This window comes from Trichechus manatus, unplaced genomic scaffold (assembly GCF_000243295.1).
Source record: "Trichechus manatus latirostris isolate Lorelei unplaced genomic scaffold, TriManLat1.0 scaffold00007, whole genome shotgun sequence".
Taxonomy (NCBI): Eukaryota; Metazoa; Chordata; class Mammalia; order Sirenia; family Trichechidae; genus Trichechus; species Trichechus manatus.
Genome location: NW_004443943.1, coordinates 23,852,866 through 23,879,033, shown reverse-complemented (window position 1 = coordinate 23,879,033; position 26,168 = coordinate 23,852,866). Strand labels below are relative to the sequence as shown.

The window sequence follows — 26,168 nt, the reverse complement described above, 5'->3', positions numbered from 1 at the left end:
TCATTCATCAAAATATTCCAAAATCCACCCTGGCTTAAGCCAGTCCAGCAGAGAGCAGGATACTGGATGGGGTGGGGTTGGCTCATGTGTAGAGTTACTTTTCCTGAGATCTGGTATGAGGCCATGAGCCCTAGCTGGGAATGTGTAAGTAATTGCCTGGTGAAAGGCATTGCTGTGTCAGAAGCAGACCAATTTACCAAATGCCATTTTGCTAAAAGCCAATTTGCCAAAAGCCAATTCACTGAATGGCTAATTTGTCAAATGACCAATTCGTCAAATTGACTTACTTCTTTTAACTATTTGGTGTGAGTTGACTGGTTTCCATTTTGTCTTTATTACAGCATTTTAGGGACTGTTCCGTTTGTCTCTGCCACAGCTCCTGGTATTTGAAGCTCGGTGAGCCCACCCCCAGCCTCTCCCGGCAGCTGCAGGCGCTGGGGCAAGGACAAGCGAACCGTCCTTAAAAGACTGTTGTGAAGACAGATGGAAAACCACCCAACTAAGACCAAACTGTTAAAAGAAACAAAGAAATTTAGCAAACTGGTCCTTTGGAGAATTGGCCAATCTGCGGCTTGGCTTCTGGAGAATGACTTGGAACGGGATGGCCCAGCGTTGTTGGACCTCACAGGAGCTGCTGGTGAAGAAGCTGCTGTCCCCTCCTATGGTCGCCTCTCTATGGACACCCTTGGGAGGCCTCCGTACTTGGCTTTGGAACCAGGAAAGGCGACGTGTCTCCCAAGCTTGTTTTCATCTGTGTACACAGTCAGTTGTGTAATAGATAAGTTCCATGGTCTGCTTTGGCTGTGAGAAGCATCAGGGCTCATTTGTAGCAGATGCAAAGGGTGTGTCTCTATTTCATTTGTTTTTTCTACCCATTTCTGTCTTTATTTTGTTACTCTTCCTTCTGATTCCTGTTATCTTACTCTATTTTATAATGTATCTTTAAAATTGCCTTACTTCCTTCCTCTAACAAGGCAAAAAAGGAATTCCGACCTACTCTTAAGGCCATTCCATCGGCCCATTTCCCCTACTCCCTGTCCCGAGTTCCCAAGGTCCTTGCCCCTGCAGCACCAGCATCTCAGGCCACCCAGCATGACCTGGAGTCTTGTCCCTGAAGCAGGGCACTGTAGCTGCTCTTCAGGGAGACGTGGAACCCAAACAAGCATTGCTGTATTAATTAAAGACAGATATTGTCCTACCAGTGTCTTCACTCCGGCATAGTCAAAATGCTCATGTCCCCACAGTGCCCCTTCCGCCACCTCCACCTCTGCATCTGTCTGAGATTGGTCCACAGTCTCTCACCTGTCTCTGCCACGGGGATTGTTTCTGCCACGGTGTCCTCTCCAGTTTTCCGTCAGCCTGGAATTTCCCCACTGCTTAAAACTGTGAGCCCTGGCGTCTTTGGGTGTTTGTCCCCTTGGAAGATATTTTCCCCCGTTTGTCTCCCTGGTAGGGGGTCTGGGATGGAGGGCATTGGCATTTGGTGAATGCCTACGATGCCCCAGGCACTGAATCAGTGCTCCCCATATGCTTTAAAACACCTTTTCATTGAAGTATAACATACGTACAGAAAAGTGTACCAATCAGGATACAACTCGATGAATTTTCGCAAAATGAACACACCCATGTAACTGACACCCAGTTAAGAAATAAAACATCATGAGCCCCCAGAAACCCTCTCATGCCCACTTCCAGTCAGCAACTCCCTAACAGTAACCATGACCCTGACGTCTAACAACATAGATTTGTTTTGCCTGTGTTTGTACTTTACACTGATGGTGTATATGTTACTTAGTTCTCACCACAACTCAGCGAGAGGGGGATTAACCCTCCTTTACAGGTGAACAACCAGACTCAGAGAGATTGAGTAACTTGCCCAAGGTCACATAGGCAGTACATGGTGGAACTTAGAGTGAAAACCAGGGCTATCTGGCTCCAGAGCTCATGCTGTCTCCTGTATCTTGATTTCTTCTCCTCCTGCAGTACCCCCTGCCCCCACCACTGTGTGTCTGGGCTGGAAACTCTGAAGTCACTGGTCTTGCCCACTTGTTATAGGTGTCTGGAACGGCAGCCTTAGAACTCAGCAGAGCACCTGGGACTTGGGGGAGCTCAGTGCATGGTGGGTGAGTTGAGTGAAGGCCTTGCCCTGGCATTCAAATTAAGAGGGGCCTGCATTTCCCCTGCCTTCTTCATTGACTCATTTTGCCTCTTGGCGTGTTTTTGCCATGGTAGCTGGAGACTATGCCACCATTCCTGACTGCTGGCAGAATTAAAGGGAAGAGCTGTCATGTTTCCTGTTTGTCCCTGAGCGGCTCATTCTGGAGTGGGACTCCAGACCCTGAACAGCTTTTCTTTGGCAGGGCCAAAAGTTAACTTCCAAAAGGCAGTTGCTTGTGAGCTTCTGGGGCAGAGGGCCTTGCAGGTGTGTGTGCGCCTCTCATCTGATATCTCCACTGTGGGAATTGGCCACCGAGATGCTTGGAAGCTGAATAACAAACAGCTCAGTTCAAAGCGGTGTTACCCAGTGTGGTTTTATGGCCCAGCCATCCAGGCTGCTTAATTTCTCTTCCTAATGAAGTTTCTGCAACATTAACTCTGGCAGTGCTGGAGGGAGGGGGGCTGCCACAGGAGGATCTGTGGCTTCGGGGTGGTGGGCAGGGGAGGGAGGGCGTCTCTCCAGCTGACAGCACCTGGCAGGCGCTGAGTGCTGAGGAAATGTAGGTAAATGAATCAGGAGCAGACCTGCTGTTTCTCCTGCAGGCTGTCAAAGTGCACACCACCGACCGTGGTGTCAACCTCCCACATCACCTGCAGGAGCTGGACATCAGGAGTTCCCTGAGGAAATGTTGGTTGTTCAACATTTTTTTAACCTCAGACCTCACAGACATGTGTGAGCTTTAATCCCATGAATCTTAGAACCACTTTGGAGGGGGGAAGTGTGAAGACAGTAATTTTCTCAGGGCACAGAGCTGGGCCACTCAGCAATTGGTGGGACTAATTTGAAACCTTAACAGCACCAGTGCAATAGGTGGTCACCTTCTGTGTGCCAGACAGTCTTCTAGACACTTTCACGTACCTTGGTTTATTATCCTTTCAATGAACTTATGTTCAGATGAAGGATCCAAAGCTCAAAGAGGCAGCCAGTAGGTGCTGAGCCAGGTTTTGAACCCAGGCCACCTGGCTCCCCTCCCAGCCTGGCTACAGCCCCACCCCCGCTCCCCACACCCAGGGCCTCCCTCATTGAGGATCTGTTTGGGAAGCTGGCTTATCTGCCTGGCCCGGTCATTTACTCCAGCTGGCCTGGCTATGGAAGTCAGGGGAGCGAGCACACCGGGACTAGGAAGGGGATTTGCCACTTCAGGATAGCAGCCAGGCCCAGAGGAGAAGCAACCACGGCTCCAGTTGTTTTCCTTTGTCCTGACGACAGGAGAGGAGAGGCCGGGGCCCAAGGTCAAAGGAAAGTAGGCCTGTGGCCGTGGGACCAGCTCCCCCGCCACCCCACCAGGCGCCATCCCTCTGATAAGACTCCCTGGTCTCTTCTGCACCTTCATCATTTCCCCTGCCCAAACCTGGCTTCTGGAGAGGCGGAAACAACCTCGTTCACACATGTCACTCATATCAGCCAGCTAATAAGCTTCCAGCTTGTGCCTCCTGGGAGCCCTGAGATTTCCCAGTGGACAAAGCCTGGTCCCTACATTGGGGTCAGTGCCCGAGGCAGCACAGCCAGATCCTTACCATCCACAGCCTCTAAGAACCCACCTCATAGGTGAACTAGACCCAGCCCCTGACCTGAAGACAGCTGTGCACATGTGCAATTTGCCCACATAGATTTGGGACACTGTAATGTAGTCCCACAGGCTTGGGAGAGCAGGGCAGGGAGGCGTAATTGTAGAATTAATCTTCCTGGGTGGAGGGGTAGGACTTGAGGTGAGGCTTGAAGGACACGCAGAGACTGTGAGGATGGTCCAGCCAGATCCCAGGGGCTCCTCAGAGGAGGATGCGTGCTTCGCACCCTCCCCGTGGGGCGCTGCCAACCTCTTCTCTGAGGAAGAGGTCCTGCAGCAAGGGCCTGCCCGCGGTACAGAAACAGCCCTTGAGGCTGTCTCCCATCCCCCTGTGACTCTTGACCTCCTGACCTAGGCTGGGGATGCCGCTTGTGAGGGCAGGAGGGATTCATTAGGGAGCACTACAGTCTGTTTCTCAAGCGGCCTCACCAAAGGGCAGAAGCAGGTAGTGTACCCCTCCCAACACCCAGTCCCTGCAGGAACGAAGAGAGGGTCCCCAGGGCAAACGGGGTGGCCATCACCACTCCTCCTGTGAGCACCTCCTTTATCCGCACCCCCCACCCCGTGAAGGTGGGAAGTAGCATCCTACAGATGACAGGCCAGTGGTCTTCTTCCCTCTCTCCACTCATGAGGGGTGGAGGGTGTCTGTGTCCAAGTTGCCCCCACCTCACCTGCCAAAGAGTAGGAGTTGGCACCTCTGCCCCTTACTTTGAAATGCTAGTCAGGTATAGGGGCTACAGCCTAGTTTGACAGCTGTGACACAAAACCATTTTAAACTGCCTTCTGCTAGAAGCAGCGTGTCTCCAACTAGTCTGTACGTGATCACCCGGGGATCTTGTTAAAGCGCAGATTCTGATTCAGTAGGTTACCAGTACCAGTGGCCATTGAGTCAGCTCCAACTCCTGGTGACTCCATGTGTGTCAGAGTGGAACTGGGCTCCATAGGGTTTTCAGTGGCCAATTCTTAGGAAGTAGATCTCCAGGCCCTTCTTCTGAGGTGCCTCTGGGTGGACTTGAACCTCCAGCCTTTTGATTAGCGGCCGAGAGCTTAACCGTTTGCACCACCCAGACATTCCTAATTCAGTAGGTAGGGCCTGGAAGGTCTCCATTTCTAACAAACTCCCAGCTGATGCCAGGGATGCTGGTCCAGGTACCAGACGACTGAGATGTCTTGTTCTGTCTCCCCAGTGCTCTCACGGAAGCCCAGTGGTGTGAGGCTGCCCAGCGCTGGGCAGCAGCCAAGAGCCACCAGCTAAGTGTGGGCAGAACATTGTCTCGTGCACTTGGATCCTCTTAACAACTGGGAGGCCAGTGCTGTTGGAGGGGGAGACTGAGGCACTGGGAACTTCTGCAGGTTTTGCCCAGGGTCACACAGGGGTTGGTGGCAGAGCTGGCCTGGACTCTCAGCCTCCTGATTCCCAGCCCCAGATTTTTCAACCCTAACCACCCTTCCCTCCCTCCCCTTACAGAGCCCAGTGAAGACAATCATAAAGGTACTAGCTGGCTCTACCCAGCCTGGCTCACACATGGCCTCAGTTAAGCTCCGTGACAGCGTGATTATCCCCACTTTGCAGAGGAGGAGACTGAGGCTCAGAGGAATTAGAAAACTTGCATAAGGTCACTGGGTGGGTACGTGGCCAGATCTGTCTGCTCTAGAGCCCGAGCCTTTATCTGAATAGTCTCCTGACCAGAAGCCCCTGATGAGGTGTCTTGGAACAGTCTGGCTAGTTCCCTGCTGGGCCCACGTTGAGTGGGCTCAGGTTGCCAGTCAGGCTGCGGGGGACAAGGAGGACAGACCAGGCTGCGCAGAGGCTTCGTGTGGCTTGAAAGCAGGCAGAGCAGGCCTCTGTGCTCTGCAGTGGGTGGCCGAGCGGGCGGCAGGACTAAGAACCAGTCTGGTCTTGGCTGGCGCCCAGCCTGCAGACCCCCGCTGGGCCCCGGCTGATCCCTGTAGAGGCCTGTCCGCCAGCAAGGCCTGTTCTGGTTAGAGCGTGAAGGGGGATTAACAGCAAGAACATGGGGTCCTGACCTTGGCTTCCCCAGCCCCTGCCTCACCGCCTTGGCAGAGGCTGGAGGGTTTGGCGGAGTGCATGGGAGAAGGGGTGGCGGGGGACGAGGGGCACCTGGAGATGGTGCCCGAGTCAGGGTGTGGGCCTGGCTGCCCCTTTTCTTTAAGGGGAGGGGCCAGTTGGGGTCACCAGGAAGCTCCTCTACTCAGAGAGGGCTGCTGTTTGTAGAAGCTTGCCTCCGTGGGACCTTTGATCCTGGGTGATGGGGTTCATGCCAGGATGGGTAGTCTTTGCCTGCAAGACCCTTTCCTCAAGCCCCCGCAAGTGTGCTCTCAGGTCCCAGCTTCCTCTCTTCTGTGCAGGTTTCCCAGACTTCCCTGCTGATGCTGCTGGTGCCACCTCGGCACCCCCACCCCGAGGGTGCTTGATTATTAATATTTCCATGAGGACTTATGAGGGGAGAGTCAGCATGAACAACAGCACATCACCAGCAAGTGCTTGTTCAGCTTCCCCTCCCCTTCAGAGCCCTCATCTCATGGGGTGTCCAGCCCCGTCAGCCAGAGCAGGTGCAGTTAGCCCCGTGCACAGGTAGGAGGCTTCGGTCTCTGTAGGTTGAGATATGAAGAATGAGTAGGCGTTTATTGGGTGAAGTGTAGGGGCAGAGGGAACAGTAATCGCAAAGGCCCTGTGGCAGGAGGGGTAGTCTTCGAGGAGCTGAAGGAATGTGAACATAAGTGGAGTGGTAGGCAGAGGTGACAGTATGCGGGGTCTTGCTAAGATGTGCCTGGTTTGCTTCTCCTCCTCCACCATCTTTGCTCTCCTCCTCCCCTCCAACTCATCTCCAGAGCCCCCCAAATGTCCCAGAACAGCCTGCTCTTCTTCTTCATCATTTGTTTGGAGTCCATCCTTCTCACGTTGGCTGTGAGGGCAGGGCCAGGCCCGACTTACTCCTTGCTGTTTCTCCAGCACCAAGGATGGCATCTGGCATGGAGAACATTTGAAGAATAAATGAAAAGGGCTGTCCCTCAAGGTCACACCAGTTTATTTGCTGGCAAAACCAGAGTTTCCTGCACACCTACCAGGCACAGGGGCTGTGCATCCCAGAGGTCCCTAGGGCTTCCTCCGGGAAGCCTTCTTTACTTCCTCCCCGGGAGCTCTTGTCCTTCAGGTCAACACTGCTGCTTCAGTGACATGATGTGCACAGTGCCTGACCCTCTGAAGGTCTGACAGTGGGCAGACACTGTCCCAAGCCTGACCCCCTTTCTGAGGGTTTCCGGCAGGGCACTGGAGCAAAGCCACGTGTTCCATGACAGCAGGCTGGTCGTCTTTATACCTGCCCCTTGCTGGGCACCCGGAAGGGCCCACAGGGTGACTGATGGCACTGTGCCTGGAGTGCCTATTGAAGGGGCCTGGCACTTCCTGACCAGCAGAGTGGAGGTCACACATGTGCCATCAAGGGCAGGAAGTGAAGCCCACCCAGACCCCTATCCTCTGATGTTTCTTCTGACCTTGGGCCTTCTTTCAGCTGCCTCATCTTTACCCTCAGAATCTGTCCCCAGGCCTTTCTGGGCCTCTGTCCACCCCTATGGCTCTGCACTGTCCCCTTCCCTCTGGGCTAAATCAGGCCACCAGCAGCCCTGGGTTTGGCTGTTGTCCCTCCAGCTCGGAGCACCGCCCCCCCACCCCGGATGGCCTCTTTCAGGGTGTCTCATTCTGCCTGATGTCCCCAGGCCGTGCTCCTCACCCCAGGCCTGTGACAAGACCAACTTGAGAGGAAGGTGTAAAACATTGACCAAGTTTCCGCGAGAGAACAGAGGCATGGGGCCGGGAAGAAAGAGACTGGGGAAGTGCAGGTGGCATCTTGTTGGTTTCCCAGGAGACAGAGTGCAAATGGCAATGAGAAAATGTATTTCAAAGAAGTCTGGGAAAGACAAGGCAATTGTTGATCAGGTAGGAAATCAACTGGGGCAAAGACAGATGGAAGGATGGATGGATGGATGGCTTTGTTTCAGTTTGGATGTGGCTAGGAAGGCATCCAAGTCCAGAGAAGTCTTCTGGCACCACCTAGTGGGCAACCTGGAAACAACTATCAGAACCTTAGGGAAAGGGATCGGTTTTGTTTCAACTCACCGCTCGTTGAGTTGATTCCGAGTCATAGAGACCCTATAAGACAGAGTAGAACTGCCCGATAGGGTTTCCTAGGCTGTAATCTTTACAGGAGCAGACTGCCACATCTTCCTCCCATGAAGCGGCTGGTGGGTTCAAACCGCTGACCTTTCCGTTAGCATCTGAGTGCTTAACCACTGCGCCACCAGGGCTCCTAGGCTGTGTTTAGGGCAGGACAAAAGCCAGCATTTCTTGACTATTGCTAAGTGGATTTTCTAGAACAGAAGCGTAAATACATGAACTCTGTGTGGCAGGTATTTTATCCCCATTTTACTAATAGGGAAACTGAAACTCTCAGGTGTGTACCTTTCATGGCCCCACAGCTGGTCCACGGTTGCAGCAGGAATCAAACCGAGATCCTTCTCACTGCCGAAAAGGGCCCTTTCCACTACCCCCTTTGCTGCCAGCGTGCTGCATTTTTCTAAGACTTCCAACGCTCGCCCATTTTCCTCTAACCTGGAGGCTAGCCTCTCCTGGGATCTCAAATTCAAACTGTTTCCTTTATTCATTTAAGCAGTGTGAGCTGCTCGCTGCTGTGGGCTGGCCCCGGGCTGGGCCTGAGGTTCCCAGGTCAGCTCAGCTCTTCCTTGGCTGGGGCCCTGGCCAAGTCAGCCCTGTACCCACCCCCAAACCCTGGCATCACGAGTTGGCTCTTGGTGCCCTGCGTCACCTGTCTGGCTGCCTGGGAGGAAGTCTTTTCTCTGTACCAGTTGCTGTCGAGTTGATTCTGACTCCTGGTGACCCCATGTGTGTCCGAGTAGAACTGTGCTCCATAGGGTTTTTAATGGCTGATTTTTCAGAAGTTGATTGCCTGGCCTTTCTTTCAAGGCACTTCTGGGTAGACGGGAACCTCTGACCGTTTGGTTAGCAGCCAAGTGTGTTAACCATTTGCACCATCCAGGAACTCCTTTCCTCTGTTAGATGTTGCTGACAGACGATGGCGTCTCTAAAAGATGATCAGCTCATGCCCCTGTCTGTGTCTGTCCCATCACCTTCCTGGGCCCACGAGGCCTTTAGCAGTAACCTCTTTCCTTGCACCTTTGTTCCAGACAAACCCAGCTACTTGAGGTCAGACCCACATGCACAGCTCCAACATGCCTCCATGCCTTGCACAGACTGTCCCTGTCCCTTGTCTGCCCCTCCCTTCTCTCCCTAGTTCCTGGTGTGACCCCTTATAGAATTGCTTTTCCTGAATTGCACCTGGATGCAGTGCTATTATAAGAAACAGATGCTTGAAGCCCATTTATTACAAGGCTGTAGTGTTATTGATTGGGCCACACTGTCATTTTTTATAAAGACGCCTGGGAAAAGTCTTGTTTCGTCTCAGTGCCCAGAACAGCTGTACTCCTGTAGCAAATGTGTCTGTATATTGGGCACTCTGTTAACTGACCAGGTTCCCCTGTGCACGTTGGCTTTTAGAAGGCTTACAGCCCAGGCTCTGCCCCGGACTTGGTGAGGGTGTGGGCCCCTGCGGGGTGTGCATTTTTAGTATTCACCATTGATTTTCTTTCTTCTCTGCCCCACTTTTCACTCCTGCTCACTTGCTGTTTTATAAATCCCTGTAAGCCACCTTAAAGGCTTTCTAGAACAAGGTTGGATATAAATCAATAGACTAATCAATAAAAATCAACCACCTTCCTCGCAGGGTTGTGGTGAGGATTAAATGGAATAATGGATGTGAGTTGATGGCCCAGAGTTCCTTCCCAGGCTCAACCAAAGGGTGAAATTCCAATTTCCAGCCGGCCCCCACTGGTCCCTGCCTCCTCGTGGGCCTTCCACCTTCCACCTTCTAGGCCACCACCCTTCCCTGCGTTTCTCTTGCCCTCACCACTCATGCTTCATTTTCCTGGTTCCCTGTGGGTAGGAGACGGTGGGTGTCTGTCTTTTCCCCATCCCACTCCTCTCAAAAGGCATCCTGTCAGTGACAGTGCTGCCCTCCTCCTTGGGCTCTCAAATGCCCTAAAGAACCAAGCACCTCATTTGATAGGTCTTGGAGCAGTCAGCTTGTGGAGGGATGGGCTGTCAAGAGAGGGAGAGAGGTGGGTCCACGTTGGTGGGGAGACTCTGAGAACAGGCTTTTGACAAATGAGGAAACTGAGGCCCAAAGAAACTGTGGGAAGTGACGTAGCCAGCTAGCACAACTTCAGCTCATTGGTGTCAAGTCTAAGCCCTCCCTTCTGTAAAGGCTCCCAGGGGCTCCCACTGCCCTCAGGGTCAGGGCCACACACTCCAGCAGGGCTCCCCCAGAGCCCCCTGTAGTAGTCATCAAGTGTTATGCAACCAGTCACCTCAAAGTGTAGCGGCATTGTGCCTGCAGATGCTCATGCTGGTGGGTCTGCTCGGCTCCTAGTTACTTAGGAACTTGTGTCATTGGGAGCCTTCTGAGTGCCAGCAGTCTCTTTTTCACCTATGTGGCATACACAGCCCTTGCTCCAAACCCGGTGATTTCCCCATCAGACTGCCCTGCCCAGTGCCAGCATCCCATTTAAGAAGAGAAAGGGAGTGAACGCACAGACAAGAGAACACCAGTGCCTTTATGGGATCTGCTGCAATAGTGGCAATTACTTTCATAAAGCAGAGAAATTGGGAAGCGGATATAGCGATCAAGGGAGCCCTTTCTACAAGAGGAAGAGATGACAACAAGGATTAGGCAGATAATTAAAGGCTGAAAATGCCTCCTGTCAAGATTAATGGAATTGGTAGGAATAGCTGAAAAAGGAGACTGAGAAGCAGTGGGGAGCACAGTTGCTGGGGGCAATTTAGGGAGCAGCCTGTATCAGTGGAATGTAGGGAATATTGACAGACTGCCAGGGGAGCCGGAGGTGGCACAAATAACAGAGGTCAAAGACCAGAGAGCACAGTGTGCAGATGGGGATGTTGTACTGGGAGAAGGGAGGTGGGATGAGAGTCTGCTGTATGTTCACTGCAGGGCTTTGAACCGGTTCACACCAGTTCAGTCATGGCCGAAGAAACAAAACTGGAACAGATAGGAATTTTTACAATTTGGGTGATCCAGAATGATAACCAGAATGGAAAAAATTACAGGTTGAAACCCTGGAATGGGAGACTTGGAGAGATGTAATGAGTCCTTTCAGGAGCCTGCTGCATGAGATTCGATTATGGGCAGGACTATGGAGAGTGACACACATTCAAAGCTGTGTGGTTGGCCACCATCTTTGAGCGGGGCACCACTGTTTCTGACTCTGCCCAAAATCCAAGGGGCAAGAGATTTGGTTGCTATGCAATGCATATACTACGCTTGTTTTCTAAGAAGGAGATTAGGTTTCTAGTGGGGTTTTAACCCATTATTTTTCCCATTCTGGTTATTGCTCCAGTTAGCCCAAATTTTAAAACTTCAGGTCTGTTCGGGTTTTTCTTCATTGGCCATGTTTGAACTGGGAAGAACTGGTTCATTACTACCTGCTGGAAGGCAGAAGGGGAGATGCTGCTGCTGCATTAGGGACGAAGACAAGACACACTTTGGAATGGGAGATTGTACAGTTTTGGAGGAGAGGGAGACTTCTGTGTTGCAGGCTTGGGATGCCTTCTTTCAAGGAGAGAGAGAGCAGGGGCAGGGGTGCTGGGGATGGAAAAGCACAGGCAGATTGCAGGTGCCTGGGCCGGGTTTCTGAAGGCTGCCCAGAGTGGGGCAAAGGGGCTGAACTTTGCAGGGGAGGACCTCACATATGTTGGCTTCCACTCGGGGTTGGGATCACCCTGCCAGGCTCTTATCTTCCTCATTTGTAAATGAGGACACTGAGATTCAGGAGGGAAAGGGACTGACCACCATATACAGCAGGAGGTGGGAGAGCTGGCATTCAAACTTGGCCTTTCTGACCCCGGGGCCCTGATACACACTGCTGTAACACTTTTACTTGTTCCATCATCTCAACAGGAATACCTAGACAGAGAGGAAGCCCCCACGGCTCAGGCGGCAGTGTAGTGGGGGAGCCCTGTGGGCCATATTCGTAGGGCTGGCTGCAAACCCTGAGGCTCCACGGGTTAAATGGCTAGAAGAAAGGGCGAGGGGAGGGGAGGCTCTGGGACCAGACTGCCAGGGTTCAAATTCTGGAGCCACCACCTGCAAGCTGTGCTACCTAGAATACATTGCTTAACTCTTCGAGTCTCCCTTTCCTCCTTTGTAAAATGGGGGTGTGTATCGGTCAGGGTTCTAAAGAGAAACAGAACCAATAGGGTATATACACCAGTACCAGTTGCCGTGGAGTCGATTCCAGCTCATGGCGACCCCATGTGTGTCAGAGCAGAACTGTGCTCCATAGGATTTTCAGTGACTGGTTTTTCAGAAGTAGATCACCAGGTCTTTTCTTCCAAGGTGCCTCTGGGTGGACTTGAACCTTCAGTTTTTTGGTTAGCAGCCAAGCATGTTAACCATTTGCACCCCCCAGGGACTCCTGGATGTGAGAGAGAGATGGAGAAAGAGAGAGCACAGTTGATTGAGATTTATGTTAAGGAACTGGCTCATATGCTTGTGGGGGTTGGCAAGTCCAAACTCCGTAGGTCGGGTGACAGGCTGGAAATGTTGGCAGTCTTGATTCTGGAATCAGTAGGGCAGGCAGCGGACTGGAAACTCTAGCAGGATATCTATGTAATTTGGATTGAATTGTATCCCCAAAAATATGTGTTGGAATCCTAACCCCTACACCTGTGGATGTAATCCCATTTGGGAATAGAAGTTCCTCTGTTATGTTAATGAGGCCGTATCAGTGTAGGAGTGTCTGAAATCCAATCGCTTCTGAGTGACTAAAAGAGCAGCATAGACACAGAAGTAAGCAAGCACAAATGGGGGAAAGACAGAGGCCACGTGGAGATCTCCAAGGAGATCTCTGAGAAGACCTCTAGAGAAGCTGAGACAAGGATTTCCCTTTAGCAGACAGTGAGAGCCTTCCCCTAGAGCCAGTGCCCTGAATTTGAACTTGTAGCCTCCTAAACTGTGAGAAAATAAATTTCTGTTCTTTAAGGACACCCACTTGTAGTGTTCCTGTTATAGTAGTGCTAGATAATTAAGACACTAGATTACAGTCTTGAGGCAGAAATTCTTCCTCAGGCAGTCTCAGTTTTTGCTTTTAAGGCTTTCAACTGATTGGATGAGGCCCACCCACATCATGGAGGGTCATCTGCTTTTCTTAATGTTGACTGATTGTAAATGCTAATCACATGTAGAGGAGCCCTCGTGGCGCAGTGGTTAAGCTGTCCGCTGCTAACCAAAAGGTCAGCAGTTCAAACCCATCAGCCGCTCCGCGGGAGAAAGATGTGGCAGTCTGCTTCCATAAAGGTTTACAGCCTTGGAAACCCTATGGGGGCAGTTCTACTCTCTCCTATGGGGTTGCTATGAGTCGGAATTGATTCAACAGCAACGGGGTTTTAATCATATGTAAGTACTTCACAGCAACATCTAGACAAGTGTTGGACCAAACAACTGGGCACCATAGCCTGGCCAGGTTGACACATAAAGTAAACCATCACAGGATGCTAATAGTATTTACCCCACATGGTTAGTGTGAGGCTAAAGTGGGCTCGTACACGTGACGTACTTGGAGCAGTCCTGGCCTGGGGTACATGCTCAGCACACATCACAGGTATTATCACCACTGCAAAGAGCCACTTACCTGGAAAGGGGGCATTTGTCAAAGTCTGTGAATGCCAGTGAGGTGACTTTGCCTTTTGGAGGGATAGGCTGTCAAGAGAGGGAGGGAGAGAGAGGCAGGTGGACAGATGCCAGAGGCCCAGTCCTGCCAGGGGAGTTGGAGGAAAGGTCCAGAAGCTGACCTGGGGCTCGCAGAGGCCAGGGGTGAGCAGAGTCCCTGCAATGCCTCCTCCCTCGTGTCAGGACATTAATTAACGGGGACGTAATTAAGTCCTTAAGGAGCCCTGGTAGCACAGTGGTTAAGCCTTCAGCTGATAACTAAAAGGTCAGCGGTTCAAACCCACCAGCAGCTCTGCAAGAGAAAGACCTGGCTATCTGTTCCCATGAAGATTACAGCCTAGGAAACTCTATGGGGCAGTTCGACTCTGTCACATGGAGTCACTATGAGCCAGAATCAACCCAAAAGCACATAACAACCATTAAGACCTTGATGGTCTCTGCCCTTCCAGCCACAGGGCAGGCCCCACTCAGGGACCAGCACTGCAGCCCCCAGGCCAGAGGGGGAAGTGGGCAGTGTGGGTGGGTGAGGCCCTTCCCTCAGGGGGCTCCAGTCCCTGCATGGGGCCCGGGCTCTCGGAGGCGGCTCTGCTGCCTGCAGCCACTGAGAGCACTGGATTTGGAGTCAAGACCTGGGTCAGCCCTTCCTGGCTGAGGAAACTTGGAGTCGATTATGTCTTCTCTCTGAGCCTCAGTTTCCTTGTCAGTGAAGCATAGACTGTTGCGTTGCTCCAGGAGGGTGCCGTGGCCTCTGTACACAAGAAAAAGCCATGGAAATGTAAGCTGTCGGTGCCTTCACCACGGACTTCCCAGGGCAGCGATGGGCCCCTCGGTTGGGGAAGCCACATTTGCACCTTGTGGCTTGCCCCTTCACAGCCCTGGACAGTGCTGTGAGGGGCTGAGCTGACCTTGGGCCTGGCGAAGGGAGGTGGCCAGGGCTGAGCCCCTCAGGGCAGTGCGTCTCTCTCCAACTCCGTGATGCATTCATTCAATAAATGCTTGTCAAGTGGCCACTGTCCAGGGTGCTTGGACGCAGCAGTGACCAGCCCGGGCGCCACCCAGCCTGCCTGACCCCCCTGACTCATCATGGACTCTGGAGGAGTCCCTTCTGACCAGTGATTTTTCTCCCTCTGGCTTCATCCTCACAGGGACCTGAGTGAGAACGCCATCCAGGCCGTCCCCAGGAAAGCTTTCCGAGGAGCTACAGACCTCAAAAATTTGTGAGTACAGCCCTGGGAGGGAGACGGAGGCCCCTGGCAGTGTCTCTGTGGGTCTTCCTGAGCCCTTTGGTCCAGGAAGCTCGGAGCTGGCCTGGGTTCTGAGATGGCTGGCGCCAGCATGGTCTTCTGGAACAATCTGAGGTGGGAGGAAACGGGCAGCCTGTCCCTCTCTCCCTCTGACATACTTTTGCTGACATGCTCAGAGTGGGCCTTTGGGGAGCAGATTGAAGGTGGTGTAGTGAACTGTGGGGAGCATGGGTGGTGTTATCAGTCCATTTAAAGGGCGCAGTCTCCACACTCTTGCCCTCCAGCACACTCATCTTTGCACTGAGAGAGCTGGGTTTGAATCTTCTCTTCCAGTAACATGTCTGTTGTATAATCTACTGCAAGTCAGTTAACTTCACTGAGCCTTGATATATTTTTTTGTAAAATGAGGATAATAATATCTACCTCATAAGGTTGTTCTGAGTTTTAAATAAGATCATGGAAATAAGTATAATTTGTAAAGTGCTATTTAATTGTAATGGTTTATTCTGATTACTCGAATCTATCCTGGTCCAGGCTTACCACCTCCCCAAGATCTGACTACACCAAGGGTGGCAAACGCCTGGGATGTTTGTCGATCCCCCCCTCCCATGCCTGTGGTAGACATTTGTAATCGATCACAGCATTCTTACCAAAAGAACCAAATTGCAGCTTCAGACTTTCTTTAAACGCAGCAGTGTAGGCAGCCACTGCCAGTCGATCTGACTTGACATTCAGCTGAAATCTGTTTGTCAGCCCTGGATACCACCAATCCCACGTTACCCTTTCATTTGTCTACTGCCAGCACCCTCTAGGTGGTCTCCAAAGTGTGTGTGTTGGGGGAGTACCTGTTCTCCAGGGGATACGCAAGGTTGGGTAGAGGAATATAACTTTTACTTACAGTTATTGTTTTCACTAAGAATAAGAAAGAATTTAAGCCTTTATTAATATGTAACATTTGGATTGATACATACATAATTGCAAGTGATTGAGGTCATGCCTCTATTTTCTTCCTTAAGGAGTGCCTGATCAAAACGTTTGGAGACCCCTGGTCTAGGCCATGTGTTCTCTCTAACATTTTCTTTTGCTTCACAGACAGCTGGACAAGAACCAGATCAGCTGCATTGAGGAAGGGGCTTTCCGGGCTCTGCGAGGGCTGGAGGTGCTGTAAGTAAAAAGAGGCATGAAGAGCTCAGCCAACACAGGTGCCCTGCCCGGCCACTGGAGTCAGGGGCTGGAAGCAGCACAGGAGGCAGGAGACCTGGAAGGCAGGTCCCAGGCCTGGCCTGAGGTGTTGCTCTCTGCTGTCCTCAAATCTCTGCTGAGGGTGGAAGATACGTGTTTATTGTGGTCATGCTTGCCATCAGGCTGAACCTGCTCACGATGAAGCCCAGGGCGAGGGACTGTGTCTTCCAGGAGTTTCTGATGCATGTCGCTCGAATGCCTTCACCTTCCCCCTCTGCCTGTCTAAACCCCACTCTTTCTTGAAAGCCAGCCCGAGCCTGGGACACATCCTCCTGCTCTCCTTGCTCCCTCTTCTCTGTCCCACCAGATACAGAGTCTGTGGTACAGCTGGCTCATGGTCACTGTCCAGCTCAGGGCATCTCCCGCATGGCGGGTCTGTGTCTCTCATGCTTGGGCATCACCCACTGCTGGGTCTGGTGCAGACACTCCACCAAACCTTGAGAGTGACCATGGACTATGGCATGAGGGCCCCCCCATTTGTTAGCAGAGAGCCCTGTCCCTCCCCTATCACGCCCTGCTCAGCAGATGCTGGATGACTCTGGTTTCTCCCCTCTAGGACGCTGAACAGCAACAACATCACCGCCATTCCCGTGTCCAGCTTCAACCACATGCCCAAGCTCCGGACCTTGTGAGTCAGGCCCAGAGGCCACTGGGAACAGAGCGACAAGTCGTGGGGCCGATACCCAGGGAGGGCAGGAAAAGGAGAGGCAGGCTTCGGCCTAGGGGTGGACCTCATTCTCTTCTGCACCCCTAGAAGCCAGCCCAGGGTGGAGATTTTCTGGGCACAGCTCTTCCTCCTTGGCATGAGGGAGATGATCTAAAATTACAGGACACTGAAATGTCATCTATATCTGATTTTTTCTTTGGAAAACAGACAATTTGTTTTTGTGTTTGAAGTGATTTGGGGCAGTGAACCTCTGTGAGCTCAGTAAAATAAATCAATGTTCCCCGGGCACACTCCAGCCAAAAGTGTGACCCAGAGTATGCTGGCAAGGAAGGGAAAGCTGCCAGGAACTTTCACGTCGGAGCTGAGCTGCGCAGTTGACAGAACATAGATTGTATTTGGGCTGAATGCAGTACCCAGGGCTGAGGTATAGGGGTTCCCACTGTTTGGTCTGTGGGGGCCCAGGTGGGTTGTGAGTCGACCTGTCCTCCTGCAGCCGCCTGCACTCCAACTACCTGTTCTGTGACTGCCATCTGGCCTGGCTCTCCCAGTGGCTGAGGCAGCGGCCAACCATCGGGCTCTTCACCCAGTGCTCCGGCCCTGCCAGCCTGCGTGGTCTCAACGTGGCCGAGGTCCAGAAGAGTGAGTTCAGCTGTTCAGGTGGGTGCAGGCCCCTGCTGGGGCACTCAACTGCCATCACCTCCTGTCCCCCACCAGTCACCTCTGGCCCACCCATCGCCTCCTATTCCCACCCATCACCTCTTATTCCCACCCATCCCCTCCTGGCCCACCCATCACATCCTAGCCCACACATTACCTCATAGCCCACCCATCACCTCCTATTCCCACCCATCATCTCCTGTTCCCACCTTTTGTCTCCACATATCACCTCTCACCCCAATTCCTCCTCCTTCTGCCCCCACCCATTGCCTCCTCTTATGTTCCACCCCTCTACTCTTGCTGCTTCTACCCAATGCCTCCTCTGGTTTCCTCGTGCTCCTCACTTTCTCCTGGCCCCTTACTTGCCCTGCTCCTCTCCCCACTCCTTACTCCTCCTATTTCCACCCCTTGCCTCCTCCCATTGCCTCACCCCCTGCTACCTTGAAAAGACATTGAATTGGGTGTTCTTTCCTCCACCGGAGCTGAGGTGGACTCCAGATACCCTGTCCTCTTCATCTTCCTCCTGGAGACCTGCAATGGCCCCTGAGTGGTCACCCCACTTCCTCCCTGGCCCCTCTGATCTCCACACTGCAGCCAGAGAGATCTATAAGAATCCTAAAGTCTTCTGCTTCACACTCACCTGGCGCCCCAGTGCTCTTGGGAGAAAGCTCTGTAAGGCCCGGCGTGGTCAGCTCTGCCTCCCCTGCCCACCTGGCCTCCTCACTGTGTTCCAGCCTCGCCACCTCTGCCCCTTCTTGGAGCAGGAGCCTCCCACCCGGAGCCTTCTCACAGGCTCTTTCCCTGCCAGTTGCACGCTTTCCTCCTTGCCACCTGCTGACTCTGCCTCAAGCTGCAGATCCCAGCTTAAATGTTGCCCTCCAGGGAGGCCTTCTCCGACCCCTGGGCTAGGTGAGGTGTCCAGGCCTCTGTACCGCCTCAGGATGCCCACCTCAGTCCTGGCACTTGCCCCTTGTGATGCTCAGGAGAACCACAGTTGGGGCAGCCCAGGGCCTTGCTTATAAACTCTGACCCTCTCATGGCTAGGAGTCTGGCCTTCTCACCCACAGCTACTTAGCACGGTGGCTGTTAAGGGACTCCTATAGTGGCCGCCTGGGAGTATCCTTCTCCCCTGCAGACTGGGAGCTCCACGAGGACATGGAAGATGAGTGTCATGTTTTCTGACCGTATCCTCAGCACTTTTCACGTGCTCAGCACATAATAGATGCTTAAGAAATGTTTGTTGAATGAATGAACAGTTCTCAGATTAACGACAAGAGTACTCAGGGGCTGATCATCGTTCCCAGACCTGTGGACTCCAAGCCCGTCAGCCACACAGAGCCCTGGAGGAACAGTGTTTATTGGGCCTGGCCTCCTTCCCTCAGTGTGAGGCTCCGGGTATGGCTGTCACCTCCTCCACAGTCCTGACAGATGTCCTGAGATTGAGCCCCGCAGGGCTCAGGGCTGCTGGAAACAAGAGGCCCAGGTGGTGCCCAGGCCAGTGGAGACAGGCGTGGAGCTAGTGAGCTTGTGGAGACATCTTCGTGGAACCCAGAGGCTACAATGTCAGAATCAGCATTCACAGAACATGAGGCCCTGTGGCTTTCAACCTCTTTTCTTTCCATCATGGAACCCTTTCTGTCAAGGAAACTTCATGCCTCCTTCCATACTTCCTCTGCAATATATCAAACAGATGAAAGCAGAGTTGCTTTGGATGAAGCAGGAGAGGACTCTCCAGCCCCCACCTTCTTGTTCCCCCCTCACCACCCCAGGCAGGCTCCAGGGCTCCGGAGGCACAGTCCTCATCCAAGAGTCAGTGTGGTGCAGTGGTTAATGGGGCAGGGTCTGGAGCCAGGTTTACTGCCTGTCTCTGCTCCTCACAAGATATATGACCTTGGAGGTGACTTTTACATCTCTAGGCCTCAGTTTTCTCATCTGCAAAATGGGGTTGATTATAGTACCCCCCACTTAGGGTCACAGTGAGAATTAACTGGGTTCATTTGTGAGGAGCTTGGAACAGTGCCTGTGTATTAACACTCAAACAATGGTTATTGGGCTGATGTTCATTGAGAGTCTACTAGGGCCAGGCACTGTGCCCATTTGAAAACCATGGACCCAGTGCCAGCCCAGATTTTTATTCCAAAGATGAGGGGGGAGGTGGAGAGGGAAAGGGGTTTGACCAAAGTGAAGGCAGAGTCTACTCAAAGCTGGGGTCCATCATGGCCCACCAAACAACACCTCTGAGGGGCTTGATGCTCACTGGCCAAAGTGACAGTATTGTGGCCTTGAGAAACCTGAGCCATGAGACAATGGGTGTGAGAAAGATTAGCTTATCCTGTCAGAGTGTGGGGTGGGTATGAGAGGAGAACCAACGTTGCTCACCCTCCACTCCACATGGATGTGTGTGTACGTGTGTGTGTGTGTGTGTGTGTGTGTGTGTGTGTGTGTGACAGAGAGGACAACCAAGGTGTCTTACCCTCCTCACCACATTGATGTGCCTGCGTGTATGTGTGTGTGTGTGAGAGAGGGAGAGAGAGGGAGGAGAGGAGAGCCAGGGCATCCGACCCTCCACACTACATGGATACACGGAGGTGACTGTGTCTGTCTGTGTGTATGCACACAGATATGTCCCCACGTGCACGAGGAGAGCCAGAGCTCAGGCTGCCGTGGGGTTGGGAATAAGAATGGATAATTCACTTGGATAATTTTTATTTTGAAATGCATATGTTTTCTTTGATTTGAATACTTTGGTTTCAAGGCATTAATACAAGGCATTTCATTTCCTGGATTCTGTTCAGTGCTGCTTCCCTCAGCCTGCCAAGCCCTTCCCTGAGAACGGCATTCTCACAATTCTCATACCTTTGCTTTTGATCTTGGCTCCCACCCTACAGGGTCGCCAAGGAAAGGAAAAGGTTCAGAGGCTAAAATGCTGGTAGGAGTGTAAATGAGCTGAGCCACTGTTGAGTAGGATCCATTAAAGCTAAACATATGTCTGCTTGAAGGCCCTGCAAGAGGAGCCCTGGTGGTGCAGTGATTAAGTGCTCAGCTGCTAACTGAAAGTTCGGTGGTTCGAACCCACCAGCCGCTCCATGGGAGAAAGATGTGGCAGTCTGCTTTTGTAAAGATTACAGTATTGGGAATCTTATGGGGCAGTTCTACTCTGTCCTATAGGGTTGCTATGAATTGGAATCGACTGGAAGGCAATGGGTCTATGGCCGTGAAACTCCACTGCTAGGCATGTGCATATGGTCTTCAAAAAACCATGTCCAAAGATATTCAAGGCAGCTTTTTTACAGAATAGCCCAAAGTTAGAAACAACCCAAATGACCATCAACAAGAGAATGGATTAACTAATTGTGATGTATTCATACAACAGAATACTATGCAGCAATAAAAAAGAAGAAACTATTGATACATGCAACAACATCGGTGAATTTTCAAAGAATTTGTACTGAGCGAAATAAGCCAGATACAAGAGTACCTACTGTATGATTTCATTTATGTGAAATTCACAAACAAGCAAAACAGATCTTTGGCTATAGATTTCAGAGTTACCTTGGGGAAGGGGTATGAGAGAATCTTCTTGGGTGATGGAAACATTTCATAACTCAGTGTTGGTTCCACAGGTGCATCCATATGTAAACATCCAATGAGTTACACACTTAAGATTAGTGCACTTTATAATTTGTACCTCAATTTTTAAAAAGGGTGGGCTTTTGTATCAGACACTGGGCTTATCTTGGCTTTACCATCTATTAGCTATGTGAATTTATACAAATTAATTAATTTCGAGGTCTCAGTTTTCTCACCTGTAAAATGGCAACAACAATAGTATGTTCCTTGCAGGGTTGGGCAGCAGGATTTAAACGAGATACTGCACGTGCCACACCTATCACAGAGCACTGCACAGAGTAACCAAAAACCAGACCTGTTGCCATGGAGTCGATCTTGACTCCAAAGGTTGTAAATTTTTATGGAAGCAGACTACCACATCTTTCCCCCATAGAGCGGCTGGTGGGTTTGAACCACCGAACTTTTGGTTAGCAGCCGAGCACTTACCACTATGCCACCATGGCACAGAGTAGGTGCTTGATAAACATAGTCATTCTCATGCTCATATGACTGATGAGGACATCAAAGTGACTTGGACTAGAACCTGGAGGCTTGGGGTTCGAGGCCGGGATTTCTGAGCGTATGAATCTCATCCTCATGCAGCATAGGTTAGGTTTAGATCCAAGCTTAGCAAACAGCTAATAAGCACCTGCTTTGTGCCAGGCCAGGAGCCCTGCTGGTAAAGTGGTTAAGCAGAGGGGTTAAGAAAGGTTGGCAGTTCAAACCCACCAGCTGCTCCACGGTAGAAAGATGTGGCAGTCTTGGAAACCCTATGGGGCTTCGACTCGATGGCAGTGGGATTTGGTTTAGATGTGCCAGACGCCCCCAGAGTTGCATCCTACTCTGAAACCCCTTATTCTGTGCATCCCTAGTGATCTCCCCTGGTTTGCCCTCATCCCTGGAAACTGTCTCTGGGGCCCAGTCTGTATCTGGGGGTGGGGGTGCTGACACGAGATAGCTGGAGTCACACCCCGCTGTTTTCGCAGGCCAGGGAGAGGCAGGGCGTGCACCCGCCTGCACCCTCTCCTCCGGCTCCTGCCCAGCCATGTGCGCCTGCAGCAACGGCATCGTGGACTGTCGAGGCAAAGGCCTCACCGCCATCCCCGCCAATCTGCCTGAGACCATGACAGAGATGTGAGAGCAGGGCAGGGTGGGCAAGGGCAGGGCAGGTGCGGGGAAATGGGCCCCTCTGGCCTGGCCAGGCTCTGCCAGTACAGTGCCGAGCTGAAGCAGGCACCACCCAGGACTTGTCCCCAGGCCTCTCAGTGGCAAATGAGGACACAGTTTGCCCAGGGTTGAGATCCTCCAGAGGATGGAGGAGGCAGTGTCCTTCTGTTGTCCTTCTGTCCAGCCTTCTGGACTCCGAGTGAGCCTGCCGGCATCGGTTCTGGGTGTTAGCATCCTTCACGGCCCTTCTCCGCCGCGGAAGCCTGGGATACTGGAGCTCAAATCAAGGCACTCCCTTTCTCTGCCTCGTGCCACCTGCTCCAGACTTTGGCCCCCAGGAGGGCGATGGGAGCTGGGGCAGGAGGGGCAAAGGGCTCGGTGGGAACAGCAGGACTGGGGTGACACTGACCCTCTCACTTCCTCTGTGTTCTGTCTTGCAGCCGCCTGGAACTCAATGGGATCAAGTCCATCCCCCCGGGCGCCTTTTCTCCCTACAGAAAGCTGAGGAGGATGTGAGGGCTCCCTCTGCCCCCTGGGAGACACACAGGGTGGGAGAAAGAGCCTGGACCCGGGGTTCAGGCCCGACTCCGCCTCCAACACCAGAGTGGCCCTGAGTGAGCTGCTGGTTGTCCTGACCCCCAGGTTGCCCTCTGTGAAGGAGGGACAGTGTGGTGACCCCCACAGGCTTGTCGTGAGGCCTAAGTGAGGTTCCAAGCCACAGTCTGGCCCGTGAGCAGAGCCGATTCTCAGCTCCCCCGACGGCACTTGGGAACACTGGCCTGTGGGTGTTTTGAGTGGATGGGGGAACTGGCCCTCCCTTTTCTAACTTCAAAAAAGTCCTTGTCTTGCATGGTGCCTAGGAGGTAGAGGGGACCAGACAGGGCCCTGTGGTCGTCAAGGGATTCAGCCACCTTCTCTCCTGCTCACTTTGCAGAGACCTGAGCAACAACCAGATAGCAGAGATAGCACCCGACGCCTTCCAGGGCCTCCGCTCCCTAAACTCGCTGTGAGTAGCAGTGCCCAGGATCTTGGGTGGCCCAGGGCGGTCTCCAAGGAGGCTGACAAGCCAGGGCTCCTCTGGTGGGTGCTGATGAGGAGCAGGTCTGTTCGGACCACGTCTCTGCACAGCTGTACACCCCATCCCCACGCCGTCTGCTCTGGCCTCAGTGGGCCTGACCTGGCTGCGTAGTCTAGGATTGCTGTGCCAGCTCCCCTTCTCTCACTGGTGTTCCTCCCCGGCTGGGAGGGGAGAAGGGAATCAAAGGCTGAGTGTCTGGAAAAGCGAGGTGGACTCTTTGCCTCTGGCAACTCTGATGCTTCTCCCACTATTGTCAGGTCTTCCCAGCATTGTTTGTGGTGATCATCTGACCTGGGTCCAGCCTTCATGCTGGCCCTACCTCCCCACAGACCCCGCATTTCATACCCCTGAGCCTTCCCTGGGTTTACCCACAGGGTTGGTTGACCTACAGCTCCAATGGTGACATCTGCACACCTTGCCACCTTTCATCACAAATGTGCTCTCAGCCCAAGATGTGGTGGGTGTTTGAGGACTTTTCCTCTACCTCCGTCCAGTGGGGATCTGTCACTCAACAAAACATACTGCAGCATCGAAAATCCATCTTGGAAATGTTCCATCATCTCTGTTTTTCCAAGAACCTATGCTTACACCCCCAGGTGCACCAAGCCCCTTGTTCTCTGAGAACTGTGAGTAATGGAAATGCACTTTGTACACAAGGCACACTAACGGCCAGCCAAGCTCCCTATGGTAGGAGCCACTTGTTACTCTTAGGAATGAGTGTTTTCACCTGCCCCTCACCACCACTGGACATAAGCTTGGAGTAGGGTCCCAGGTAGTAGGTGGGGCTAATGCATTGCACATGTCCAGGCAACTGTGAATGGCACCCTTGGTTGTGAGTGCACAGCATACACAACTGTACCCAATGGCCTGGTGTTGGGTTACTATCACTAGCTGACATCAGATCCTGGAGGCAGCCTGCCAAAATGTAGGGCTTTTCCTCTGAGAAGTGGAACAGGTGACAATAACCCATCTAGGTGGGTTTCTGTTGCTCATGGGTACCTGGTCACAGCCACCCTCCACCATCCGGGAACTTGTGTGCTAAGGTCATGCAATAGATCCCATCAACAGTGTCCACCCTTGGCTTGCCCTGACCCTGTCTCCCCTGCTTCAACTCCTGCTCTCTCCACTCCATTCCCCACATGGCAGCTTGAGAACATGTCTGATCATTTCTCAAAGGCTTCCTGGTGCTGGCGGGTAAAATCCAAGATACTGTCCCACTTGCTTTCTCCACTCAAGCCACACTGGCCTTCTCAGTTCCTCACACGTGCTGACCTGGACCCCACTTCGGGCCTCGACTACTGCTGTTCCCTCCCCCAGGAATGATCTCGAAGCCGTGTTTGAAGACACAGCATGCACGGCTTTTACTCAGATTGAGTGTTTATAAGGGATGGCTGGTGGGGGCTGATTATGATATTGGGACTAGAACTCACACCTCCAAGCCCCTTGATGCCCTCACTGTCTTCCTGGAGACAGGAAAATATGCCAGGTGATATCGTAAAACCCACGCCTCCCTGCATGTCTTTTTGAAACCTCTGCTTTGTTACTCTGATTATGTATGTAATTCGTGCTCAACATAGAAAACCGAAAATACCGAAGTACAAAAAAAAAGACAAAATCCCTTGCAATCCCACCCTCAGACCTCAGCACAGTTAGCACTTGGGTCTGTTTCCGCCTGGCGTCGTCTCTGTGCAGGGAAGCCTGTTTGCCGTGCCAGGACGCACAGTGCTCCTGCAGACTGCCATTCTAGTTTTTCCTGTATTTCTCTGAAAATATGTTAATCATTCCTGCCCGTGGGATTTCCTCCTCTTTAAACAGTCTCTTTTTGGATCCAGGACCAGGCCAATTTCCCATGGAGTTCCCCAGAAGAGCCCCTTGGCAGGCTTCTGTGGGGCCCCATGTAAGGGCTAGGACCAGGGGCTGCTGAGGCAGTAATGGGAATCATGGCCCCCTGTAGCCCATAAAGTACCTTTTTGCAAATTAGAAAAAGGTGACCCTTTCTTAAGAGACTTCACTGCCATCTGCTGGGAACTCGTTATAGTAAGTATACACGTCTGGTGTCCGTTGTCTGAATGGTACAGCTTCGCGGTGGTGCTATTGTGCCGTGCACAACCTGCAGAGCTGTGCCATGGCCCTGGTGGGCTGTCCTCTCATCTTCTCTTTCTGCTGCTTCTCTCTAGGGTCCTCTATGGCAACAAGATCACAGACCTCCCCCGTGGTGTGTTCGGAGGCCTGTACACCCTACAGCTTTTGTAAGCACCGGTCTTCGGGTGTCCTTGGGTGGGGTCTGGGGAGGTGGGTCAGTGTTCCTTAGGCCTCTCAAACTGGCTCTTCAGTCTCGTAGGAGTACGGGGACTTGGTTGAGATGAGAGGTGGGAAGAAGGGCAGACCTGGTAGGGTTTGAGAGGCCACAGGGCAAGCGGAGCAGTAGGCAGGGTGGTGGGGGCTGTGAGGGGGAAGATGGGGTCAGAGCTGATTGGAGGACGCCAGAGCCTAGAGGTCGCTGAGCCGGGGCCTGTGTTCCATGAGTGTTCAGGCAAGTAGTCTCCCCCAGAACCCAAGAGGCACTGAACCCAAATGCTCCATCTCAGCTGGCCAGCAGAAATCTGGGAAGGAGGAAGATCTCCCGAGAAAGCCTTTGGGAGATGGCTTTGCCACCATGTTCTCTGCTCTCTGGAATCCCGTGGGGCATCTCTGGCAGTTCCCTGAAAGAGAAGAGGGCAGACTCAGATGGTCCCTCTGCACGGAGCAGGCAGTTGGAGTTCTCAGCCCCTCTGCATGAGGAGGGGACATCCAGAGGGCCAGATTCCCTGTGCCTGCTTTCCAGGGGCTCCTCCCTGAAAAATGCATGTCAGGTGACTAGGGAGATGCCCAGGACCATTG

The 26,168-nt window shown here is 52.5% G+C and overlaps 1 protein-coding gene across 1 annotated transcript in view; it reads left to right on the top strand.

Moving 5' to 3' along the window:
* SLIT1 (slit guidance ligand 1) overlaps nucleotides 1-26,168 on the top strand; it is a 196,814-nt gene that overhangs the window by 119,689 nt on the left and 50,957 nt on the right. Inside the window, exons 5-12 of the mRNA XM_004369979.1 lie at nucleotides 14,770-14,841; nucleotides 15,961-16,032; nucleotides 16,667-16,738; nucleotides 17,271-17,434; nucleotides 22,030-22,177; nucleotides 22,651-22,722; nucleotides 23,145-23,216; nucleotides 25,466-25,537. Coding sequence (XP_004370036.1) covers nucleotides 14,770-14,841; nucleotides 15,961-16,032; nucleotides 16,667-16,738; nucleotides 17,271-17,434; nucleotides 22,030-22,177; nucleotides 22,651-22,722; nucleotides 23,145-23,216; nucleotides 25,466-25,537 — 744 coding nt within the window. The remainder of the gene's footprint in view (nucleotides 1-14,769; nucleotides 14,842-15,960; nucleotides 16,033-16,666; nucleotides 16,739-17,270; nucleotides 17,435-22,029; nucleotides 22,178-22,650; nucleotides 22,723-23,144; nucleotides 23,217-25,465; nucleotides 25,538-26,168) is intronic.